The 12,226-nt window shown below is 38.3% G+C and overlaps 1 protein-coding gene across 1 annotated transcript in view; it reads left to right on the top strand.

Moving 5' to 3' along the window:
* The first annotated feature begins 441 nt into the window (after positions 1-441).
* LOC129781228 (neuronal acetylcholine receptor subunit alpha-7-like) overlaps positions 442-12,226 on the top strand; it is a 587,700-nt gene continuing 575,915 nt past the window's right edge. The window contains exon 1 of the mRNA XM_055789164.1: positions 442-2,866. Coding sequence (XP_055645139.1) covers positions 2,626-2,866 — 241 coding nt within the window. The 5' untranslated portion in view covers positions 442-2,625. The remainder of the gene's footprint in view (positions 2,867-12,226) is intronic.

Raw genomic sequence — 12,226 nt, 5'->3', positions numbered from 1 at the left:
TTTCTTTGTTTCGGATTATTAGATTTTATTCTGATGAATATTAAAAAATGTCACCAAGTTTTCAACTTAAGTACACCTGCAAAGTACTGCTCATTGATTGGTAAACAATCACACCGTCATCAATTTTGCGGATTCGCGAACGAACTGGTCACTGCCGTCATCGCGGGCAGCCAAACGTCATCGATTTCCCGCCGCCGCTCACCCCGGTCCCCTTTTTCGTCACCATTGCAAATTGTGCCCAAACAGACAGAGTGCTTCTCACCGTTTCGACCGTTGAGCACGAATCGTGAGAGTGCCGCGCGTCTCGTTCGGCAGTGCGTTACGTCCCGTTACGGCGGTTACGGGGCAGTTTGCCGATGGAGCGCTGCCGAAGCGCGAATCCTTTGCAGCATCCTTCGGTCTCGTACACAGCTCGTCTCAGTTGCAGCTCGAGCATCGGTCCTTTGCGTCAGTTAATCGTCGAGTTTCGATCCTGTCGGAATGGTTTTCTGGAGGCAAGCTCAAAACACACTCCAGCATCCCAGCATCCCAGCGGTGGAGGAAGCCTGCTGCTGCTAGCCTCTCGGTGGAAAATAAGGGAAAAGAAGCACATTTTTGGTCGAAGCGTTTGAATCATCATCGATCAGCAGCAGGAGGATGCAAGAAGCGCCAGAGTGAGTGAGTGAGTGAGTGAGAATTGTGTTCGTTTCGAGGACACAATCGATTCGGATTAATCGGAATACTAGCAGGTTACATTCTCTGGCGGATGGTTCTGTGTTTCCGGAAGTCGTTTTCGTTTCCTCAGACTCGATCGACCCTTCGGTGAGGGCAGTACTTTGGTTGACGGCTTAAAAGGTCCTTGACTCGGGCCACAACAATTCTGACGCAGTGAAAGAAAAAAAAACCAAGAAAGAAGAGGAAAAATCACATACACAGTAAGCCATCGTCGGGTTTGTCGGGTTGTTGTGAGTGAGTGTTCCGTGTGGAGTGGACGCAAGGGAAAAGACATCCCATGTGGCCCTAACCGGGTATATAGGCGCATAGGCCGCCACGAGGAAGCAAGACAAAACGACGTCGTCTCTCGCATATGTGATGAGGGAAAATGGAAAATGCATTTTAGGCTCAGGTCCCTGCAGTGGTTACGGCGGAAGCAGACGGAAATGAGCGAGAGTGTGGATGTTGTGTCATTTTGTGAATGAAAATCGATACAAGCCGTGGTGTGCTGTTCGTAAGCCCAGTGGAAAAAAGGGGGGCCACATCGAGATAGTCGTTGTTGTTGTTTGCCAGGACTTGAGGCTTGAATTTGAAGAGCCGGCGCGAGAAAAAATAAGGCCAAAACATTAATTGAAAGCGAGTGTTTTTCCGTGGTTTGTATCTTTTGGACCGAAGCCCTGGACCTGCCGAACGTGTCGCGTCAAATATTCCCTACTCCACTGAGCTGTCCCTATGTTTTTACATTAATAATACATCCGTTTCCGCTTGTCGTGGTTGTGAAATCGGTGTCGAAAACGCCGCGCTGGAAATAACACGTGTATTCCCGCTTCATCATAAATCGGGACAAGCCGGCGTTGGTTCGCGAATCGAAAATAAGTGTTTTTATAGCGGGTGCGAAAAAATCCAATTCGCCGAAGAGTTAAAGTGATTTGTGATTGAAGGAATACGAAATTAGAATCCCGCGTGATGGCGCTGCAAACTGATCACCTCACGCAACGCTCGCTCAGTCTGGGTGAAAAAGTAAAGTTATGATGCCGTGTGAATGTTAAGGCTATCTAATACCCCATCTAATCCAAAATACTGTTAAAACACACGAAAACACTTGTCCTTCCAGAAAACAGCAGCACTCTGTCCCCTGCACTTCCAAAATACAGAATAAAAACTGGCTCAAAACTACAGAAACACTAGTGCAACACTACTTTTAGAGCCGCCACTGTCACCACTCTGTCTCTTTTGTAAAGCCTAAAAAAGCGAAACAAGTAACAAATACGGATCGTATCTATCTAAAAACAACACAGCTAAATCAAAACTAGGTCTCCACTTTCTGTACTTTGGTTTTTCTACATGCATTCACGTCTAATATCATACAAACACACGACCTATGTAAACATTTGAGTGTATCGCTAAGGCGAAAAACTTGATTTGAATCATCAACTAAACAAGCCGAAATCTAACCGAGAGCAGTTAAACCAAAATAAACGTAATGAATAATAAAAAGATTGCTAGTTACTATTGATATTACTGTTACTACTAAAGTTGTTAGCATAAATACGATAAGCGAAACTAAACCAGCTTTAAACCAGCGTTGATCGGAGTAACCCTAATCCTGGCTAAACAATAATACAGCTAGTCAAAATCTTGCAATAATAATTAAAAAATTATAATAAAACAATAAAATATAAGCACGACGATATTTTTCGAGCGAAAACGCAAAAACCGAAAAACAGAAAAATCAACAAATAAACAAAAAAATTCCCCCACACCCATCCAACCCGCAGATCACACCGATCGAGCGCGAGCGTGTCCGATTCGGAAGCCGACGACAATCTTATGAGCAACAACAACAACGTCAGATACTAGAGCATCATCACTATTACTGCACCCAAGTAGACCCAAGTCAACGTCGCCGCTGCCACCGGACGCGACCGCACGATGGAGCTGGTCACGACGAGCGCCACGCTAGTGCTCCTGTTGACACTGGTGGCGCTGATGCTGTTGCTGCCGTACCAGAGCGTTGGCGCGGTGACGGCCCTTTCGGCCCTGTCCACGGTGCCCCCCGAGAGCGCCGGGACGGCCCTGGCCGTGGTGCGACTGGGCGCGCGGCTTGCCGGAAGGCTGCTGCCGTCGATGGTTACGCTTGGCGGAATCGGCTGGATGTGGCTTGTGCTACCAGGTAGGTGTCGAAGTGTTTTCAGATAATGTGAAGTCATTTGTATTTGTCGTCATTTGTATTTGTCGTCATTTGTTGATAACAGTCAGAAATTCAGAGAAATTGGGCTGCATGTTATGATCGTTAACAGGAATACAATTATGCACTGTAGGGGAAGTGGGGGCATAGTGGTCACCCTTGGGAATATGACCATTTCTAGCGTCCACATACCGCTTCAATTCCCGTTTTTCGAAGAATAATATAGTTCAACTCATTGTTGTTCAAGATAGCAAACGGCTTTTACTATAAAAAATCAAAACAATACATTTTCCAAAAAAAAAAGTTGGAAAATCGAACTTTTTTTTTTGCTTGGAGGTAAAGTGGTCACCTAGTCACCTAGCGTTGTATTTCGTCCAAATTTGTTCAAATCATATTTGATATAGTAGGTACAAGTGTGAAATAAGCTTGACCTATTCACCTAAAGTCTCAATTTAAATCTTCTCATGCATAAGAAACGTAGTAAGAAACACATAACGTTCCGCATAATGGGGCTTGGTTTTCCAGGTTCAAAGCCACATAAGGAATCTCTTCAAGAGCAGAATGTGATGAGGTATATCATCTTTAGAAAACAGAACATTTTCTGTTTTTATTTATATTTTGACATGCGACAGCTCCACTGAAGTGCAGGGTGACTCAAAAGTCATTAAATTCTTCAAACATGAGGTGACTATCAATACGGCATCTATAGTCAATAGTTATAGTACCAAACAAGCAGGTGACCACTTTGCCCCGCATGACCAACTTGCTCCCACTACCTCTATACCCAAAATTAATTTGAAGCACATTTGTTGGCATCCTGATTTAATACTTTAAATGAGCTTAAAAATGACATAAAATGTGCTACTCTCAAATACTGGTATACTGGTTCCTAGGCGCCCCCCAGCTGATCTAGGATAGAGTCTCTTTCAAATGCGGTTAATTAAATATCCCTTTGCCGTTTGCCGTAATTATTTTATAAGGTGTTTGTATTGAACGTAATGACCCATATCAGTAGTGTCGCAACCACTCGTTGCTTCTCACCAACTATCCAACGAATCAACTGTGGTAAGAGACCCCCTTTTTTTGGTAAGCCACTGCTAGGTGTGTGAATGTTTGATGTTAAGAAAAGACGAAAACAAACCCAAAATTGAAAAGGCGCTAGACGATTCAAAAAAGAGTATAAAATTTAAATTTTTAAGAGTTTTGAAGTGACCGTAAGTGAATTAAAATATTAGATTGTACTGTACGGTTCACGAGGTTAGTTTACATAATAACATTTAATTGTAGTCTTGTTTTTTTTTATCTCATTTATTTATTTATTAGGCTCATTAGCATTTTAGCTGTAACAGAGCCGGGTTTTAATCGTGTACATATACATATGTTTATGTTTCTATAAATTGTAAATTACACAGTCGTTAGTAGTAGCCATTTAGGCGTTAAGTTTTTTCTGTTCCATTACATTATGGTAAATTACACAGTAGTAGCCATTTAGGCGTAAGGGTATTCTTTCTGTTCATCCATTGTTCAGCAGACCGGACAGCGGAGACAGTTGATATTGATCATTGTTGAGTTATTTATAGAACAGCAGCCCGATGTTTCTTGCAGAGCAGAGCAGTTGTATGGATGAATCGATCTTATTTCGACCGTGGATCAATTTCCATCGCTGATGATGGTTGCGTGGACGTAGTTATTCTATAACAACACAAAGATGGTCAGTCAATTGAGGGCCCTGAGTTTGAACTCACGATCGATCGCTTGGTAAGCGAACGCGTAACCAAGTGGCTACGAAGACCCCCCGAAGTAGTCTTGTTTTCAATTCAATCAATTTCAATTTTACTTAACAGTGATTATTGAATTGAACTAGTTGAGGAGACAAAAAGACGATTGTGTAAACGACAAAGAGATACTAAACGTAAGAGAATCAAATATTATATTAAATAAGAGACGATTAATGTACTGACCCTCCTTTGACAGGATTTTTTAGTTTTGTTGTGATAAAATAAACATTTTAAAAAATTGGAACACATCTCTTCTTCGTTGAGATCGTAACAAGTAGTGAGAGAAGATATTTGTTCGTGTTAGTTAGTGTTTAAATATTTTTGATTTAGAAATTTCTGTTAATAATTTGATTTCATTCATCCTGTTGTTCGACCATAAATTATATATTATAAGCTATAGTTGCCACTAGGATTGTTCAAAATGTTTTCTTCATGATATACCATCATATCTAAAATTACAAATTGGGAACATCAAATACAATTATACATCCGGCGTAAGGTTTTTAAAAGCGATAAAAAAATAAATGTTTAGAGAAAACTTCGCCTTTGGAGAAGGTGAACTACAGAATAATTGTATAAAGTATTACTATCAAGAAATATAGTCATGAATGTCATGAATAACAGCGGCATTGAATGGAAATTCAGGAGATTCTAAATTTAAAGTTATTAGCGAGCTGTTATCTTTATAATTCAACATATTCAAATGTATGGTAGTGATAGCGCATTTGAATGTATTTTCAAGATATGCCTTGAAGAAGATTTATGAAAAATTGTATTCATGACGGTTCGAACGCAAATTTGAGATGTTCCCAACTAACAACTCCCTATAATTTTGACGTTTTTATGATAGTTTTGTTCAGCTCTATGCTTAATAATTCCTGAACTATTTATCAACAAAACCTCTATTCAACCCTTGTTTACATAAATTTGGAGAAATTATTGAGCTATAGAAAATAAAAGGCAGTTTAAAGCCAGTAAAAACGTTTCTCCAACTCCAAGGTGTGGCGACCATATTTTGGTTTGTTCAGCTCTACTTAGATCGCGCTACCAGAACGGGTGATTTTTGTCTGACTGCTTCTACCAAATACCAAATTTCTATCAATACAAGGATAAGTAGATAAGTAATGCATATATGCTTGTAGGAGACAAACTGAATTAACTTTAGAAACGCACCTGGTGGCATGCGGAAGTCCTATTCCTTTTTTTTTTCTATGGTTTTTTCTATGGTGATTTTTTCTATAGTGACTTTCAAAACTTTTGGCTGGTTCATATTCATCGTGGTTATTGTGGCGATACTGTTGATATGTCTACGGTGGATCGATAGGTAATAACATTTCGTGGTTGGCAATCTGGAAGTATCCTTAATTTATGACAAAACACGCAGCGAAGTCCAATAACTGTCTCAGATGATAATTGTCGCGAAATTGATTCAAACTGTTCAGTGAACCACTCAACAGCGCACCGCGAAACCAAATGGAATATCCAAGTAACGTGTTGGTTTCATTATTGAAAAATTGGGATACCGTAAAATCTGTAGAGGATGGGTTTCCGTCTGATGCGCGTGAATAAACAGCGTCGATTGGAATACTGTGAACATTTTTTCCTCTACTCAAGAGAAACCTCAAGGGTAATCATTACAGCTCGGGTAATGGAGTGAAGGTCATTTTCAATGATGATATAAAAAAAACTTATAACACGTTGGTAGAAAAGTGAGATGCTGAACGGTGACTATGTTAAAAAACAAATACCAATCTTGCTATTTGTTTTGTTCGTCTTCTTCAAGCGTGTGTACTTTATTTATCAGTCTACCCTCGTAGAATTCGCTTCATAGCACCTTGCCGACGCTTGTTAGAGTCTTCTACAGCCATCAAATAAAACTCAATAAAATGGCCGAAATTCGAACCTTTGCATCGATGATCCTCCATCGATCCATTTGCTCCGTTAGACCATTAAAAATGTAATGCCAAGCAATCCAACATAAGCTTCAAAACGCTTGTAGCAAATGCTCATTTCACTAGATCGTCACTTGTTGTACAAAAGCTGCTTTGCAGTTGAAGGAACGTGTTGGAACGTTTCACTAGCATATTATCCAAGTTAATATCAATGGTTGAACCAATGCTTCAATGCTTCAAATATTCTCTTATACAACGTGTAGCTCAGCATATCGTCTTATTTAGCACTCAATGCTATTGTTCGGCCATTATTCAACTGACTAGTTTAATAACATGATTGTTTGTTGGATAACTCATAACTCATAACATAACTGGTTAATGAAAGAACTCTAGAGTAACAATCGATTTTAGTCATCATATATGCCTCACAACTGAATATTAATTTATATTTCTTATATATTTAAAAAACTTTACTACTTCGATGAAAAAGGAGTTTTTACCTCCATTTACTTTTTTCTATTTAATCTTCAAACGTTCCAAAGACGTCATATTATATCCTCTAATGAAAGTTCTTATAATCGACATAATTGATGAATATCATACTCTACTTGGGTGTTTTTTTTATGAAAAATAAATGCTTACGACCATATAAGATGCCGATTGCCTTCAAACATTCTCCGTTATTTAACAATAAGAAAATAGTGCTTTACTTATCAATCATTTAATAACCGATAATTTTTTGAATACTTATTAGTATTATATATAGTTTAGTATTCAATTCATTCTCATTTTTTTGATTTGAACGTTGATAAACCGCAACTTGACATTTGAACAATTAGTCGCCCGCAATGGCCTAGACCGAAAAGGATATAGATTCATGTTTATGCTCTTCTTTTACTCTTAGAAAACACATTGATTAACCTAAATCTTTCAAACGACCACTTCACAAATCGAAGGTTTTTTCGGTTATATACTTTTTCAATAATTACTTTTATGGATATGATTTGAGTTACAACCAAAACTTCAAAGTTGAAAAAAACAAATTGAGTTATCACAGTTCGGTTTTTTGGAAGAACTGGGGCTATATTCGCTCAATCAACGGTTTATCAAGTCAATTATCATTTCTAAAGTCATAAAATTTCGTTCGCGGTTGCGCAATACATTCTTTGTTCACATATATTGTAATAAACATCAAACTCTCAAGGTAAATTTAATGAATGGCGCTATAGAACAATACCAATTATAACGAACATTAAATAAGCTATCAAATATTGTTCAAAAGTACGTTATTAATTTTATTCTCCTCCGAAATGATTGTGAAGACATTTGAAGACAATTTTTCGTATCATGTGATGACATTTGAAAAAATCACCTGGCATCCCTGGATGCACATCCGATATAGAACTGTTCCCAGTCGGTTAACGTCAATGCAAACAGGATTTGTTCCATTGATTAAAAAAATGCAGGCACTCCGTCAAATATTTTTGCTATAAGAAGTGTTGTGCCGTAAAAAACAATCTGAAAACTGCATTGAGGGGTATTCTATTGTAGAGGATCGAAATGCGATCGTTTTTTCGAGCTCTGAACAAATAGAAAAATCAATGTTTCTACCATCCGTTATCTCATTATTTGGTTTTTTATGTTTTAAGAATACAACAAAAACATAAGGGGGGACCCTTGTCTGATGAGTCAAATAAGTCGATTGTTTTCATTTTTGGGAAACTTATGCCCTCAGAAATGTTCCTAAAAGGATTTTTCGATATTTGATTTCGTTGGAGAGTTACTGCCAAAAGTATGAGGAAACCTCAAGGGATAAAGTATTGCTGTACGAGTTTTTAAACGCGTTTTTAAATGGCGGTGATTGGTATATCGCATGATTTACTCGACCAATTTGGATGAATTTTTTTATCAGTATGTAAAAATAAATTATCTAAAGCGTTACACAGCTGTTTTTTGATATCACATTTGTTAAATTTTTTATGAGCTTCTAAACAGGGATTTTTCATGAAAAATAACTCATTTTAAACCAAATTGGCCACCATTTTGGCAAGGTATCGATTTTCAGACAGCATCTACGCATCCAGCTGTCAACTGCGCAATAATCATTATTCGTGCACTCAAATAATGGAAAATAATCCTCAAATATACTTTTAACAATTCTTGCGTAACTTTTGAAAAGGTCCAATGTAACATTTTCGCCAACTCGAGAAAAACGTAGTTGAAGACCCGAACATTATTTCGCGAATTGTCGTAAAAGCTATCAATCTTTATCACTGTTTTCACCACTAGCTGTCAAGAATAACTCCGTAAAACCAATCGTAACTATTGTTCCGTGATTTGAGATTAAGGTTGAAGCCTCGGAGCGAAAAATGTTACATTGGACGTATTGACTGCCCGCGCTTGCACATTGGACATATTACGTTGCACTATAAAACATTGAAACTAACTAATAAACAACAATCCAACTATCAGCATTTCGTTCTAAAGACTGATTATTATTGTTATCACTCGTTGAATTGCACTGAAATCGATAACAACACCTGTAAGAAACAAATTCCAAAACGACCTAAGTACGACTGCGAGTTGTATTGACTGCTTTGTTACTTCGGACGTTTCGGCCGTCGGAGGAAAGTGGCGTCCGAAGTAACAGCCGGGTGCTTAAAATTCGAATCTGTACATTGGATATTTTTTTGTATCGGCGACAAAAAGATGAAGAAGATAGATACGTGAACGATTGTTTTTGTAATACATTCAATGATTGAAAACTAATAGCGTGCATCCATTAACTCGATTTGTTTACATTTGTTACATAGGACCTTTTCAAAAGTTACGCGAGAATTATCAAACTATTCGAACACTTCACTTTATTCCTATACAAAAAAAACCCAGAAAATTTATGTTGTTTTGACCTTCCAGACAGGGATCCCCTCTTAACGGAAAAACAATACAAAATGGGAATAGTTACAGGCAAAGTATGGGGGTTCAAGAAAAAGTGGATATGGCGTACATGATTCCAGTCCTTCTGGTTATTCGGAACAAAAGAATCGAACAGATTCTGAATCAATAAAGATGACACTATGGTATGAACTTCGGACAAGTCAATTTTTTTTTCAAAATGGCTGTTCTTTGAAAACAAATGTTGCTTTTTGTACGTTTTTAATGGGTTTTTTTTTTGAAAATAGTATAACTAAAAAATAATATTTTTTATTGGTTCATGAGATAGAAAGATGTATGAAGATTTATTCACATCAAATTTGGAATAAATCGGCTCAGTAGAACTTGAGATATCGTGTACGCCAGTTGGAAAAACGTAGTTTCATGAAAAACGCTTTGAAGTTTTGTGTCAAGGCCGTATTAGATTAGACAGCGCATCATAAACAATGAGATTTTTGGAAAATTCTTCCTAGAGAGTATTCTTGTATGCCTAAGTTTCAGCAATATAAAGAAAAATCGACTCCTATACTAGAATACCACCTTTAGCGTTTCCTCAAGCATGGGTTACAACTTCTGTGTATACTGAGTACCGTTACCTATTATTTGAATAGCATCGTTTCGATCCGTGAGCCTGTTCACTAGACATTTATATTCGTCTAGAAAAAATGTGATCTGAGAAATGTTGTCCTAAATAAAAATGGCTTTTTGAAAAGCTTTGAGAGACAGCTCGAAAAAACTTTTTTTTTGATTTCACGTTTGCGGAATTAAACTTTGTGTTCTGTCCGTGTGAAGCGAAAATGGCAATAGATTCTCAGGTGGAATAACGCGCTTTAAAAGTAAAAATTATGAATGAAAATTTACTTTTCTGTTCCAAACATGTATTCCATGTAACGGAGAAACATGTTATTTGCAAGTGAATCAAGGATCTTGAGGGAAAATTGTGTCTGAAAATAGATTCATATTATAATCACGAGTTTTGGTAGACGTAAAACGAAATTGTAAGGGGCCATTTAGAAGATCAATCAATGGAGAATTCTGTGATCGAACCCATGAACGTTCGTTTCATAAGAAAACGTGAATGGTCGAAAGAATTCATATCAAATAAATAAAGTATGAGATTAGTATAGTTCTTTGCTGTGGTGGCGTACAGCAGACAAACAATCGGAACGGTAAAAAAGGTTTGATGGCTGAGAGCAGACATACGTCCGCAATGATTTAAACAGAGAATGACATTAAAACTCCCACCAAGATGTGTTCAACTCACACAGACGCGTCTAACCGCTTGGCTACGGAAGCCATCGAAAAGAGTTCAAGTTGTGTTCGAGTACTGGCACTACGCATCAAAGTTTTCCACACCTCAATTCTGTGAGTGAAAATTTCTCACTTTCAGGATCAAAAGAGTTTCCACTGCCCGTCTCTGCCTGCCAGCATAAAAAATCCGATACTTGAGAACGTCTGATGCACGAGTATTTCTACACTTCGCTTCCCGGCTTCTTATCAACACCGTTGGAAGTTTACAATTCAACACCTTCCCCTTACTGCGAATGTGATTTCCCAAGATCCGCTTCGCAGTATGCCGGAGTGAAATTGGAATTCCGAACAGCACGACGACGCGGATGTGCGGAATGGTTGGAAATCGGATTTCGTTTCATTCGCACCTATTTTTAGCCGTATTCTCTGATTCCGCGACGATGCGATGCTGACTGTGCGATTGGGCGACGAAGCCGGGGCTTGTCAAGGCACTGACGATTCAAACTTGAACCATTGCGCAGAAAAACTAAAATACAACATTGTTTCCGACGTCAACAGCAGAAGAACAATATTCAAACTCAAACACAAGCGAACAGTGTGCACTCTGTGCAGTTAATACGAAGAGCAGGTGTTCGAGAAGACTTACAATTTCGAATAATAAGAGATGAAACTTTTTCCTGCTTCCGGCAGGAGAATTGCGATGGGAGAAAAAATCCCACCGCTCAAAGGGAGACGGGGGGAGGGTAGAAGCGAACGAATGTGGGTGGGCACACAATTCAAAGACTTCCACTCAAATATTGACAGTAGGAGAAAATTTCTGTAGTTTGTTTCCAGCTTCCAGCTTCCAGCTCGGAATGTTCGTATGTTTTTCGCTCTAGTTTAGTTGGCAGAGGAAAAATGCAGCGGTAGACATAGTTTGTAAACGTTCACTGCACAAAAATGTTTACCTGATGTTGTTCAACTCTCCTCTCGTCTTCCGGACGGTGGAAAAAACTCTCGATCGTTGTTGGTCTTGTTGTCCGGAACCTCAATCCGATGTAGAACACCAATAAAGGCACTCAGCAGATGGAGATAAACCTGGTTGAAGGTATAACTTTCTGTCAACAGTGGAACGGTAACTTGTAAACGATTACGAGAAAATTAATTGCAGTTGTAACCATTTTTTTATTAAAGCAGAAACCGAGGCAAATAGAGCAATTCCATCCCAAATCACCCGGCCGCGGACCCGACCATCTCCGATTTTTATGAAATGATGGACTTATGATGGAAATTAGCAAAAATCGCGATTTCAATTATCATATGACCAATTGAAATTATGACTGATTTTTTAAAAGAGCGTATTCAAAATCATCGATCTTTGTTTCAAAACAATCATAACTCAAAATCCTGATGTCTGATTAAAATATGATGCTTGATGAAGTTGTTGCAAAATAAATGAATCATTCAGAGAAATCACATTTTAAAAATACTGTTAAAAAATCTTACTCAAA

This window comes from Toxorhynchites rutilus, chromosome 1 (assembly GCF_029784135.1).
Source record: "Toxorhynchites rutilus septentrionalis strain SRP chromosome 1, ASM2978413v1, whole genome shotgun sequence".
Classification (NCBI taxonomy): Eukaryota; Metazoa; Arthropoda; class Insecta; order Diptera; family Culicidae; genus Toxorhynchites; species Toxorhynchites rutilus.
The sequence above is the reverse complement of the archived record's forward strand: the minus strand, read 5'-3'. Positions and strand labels throughout refer to the sequence as shown.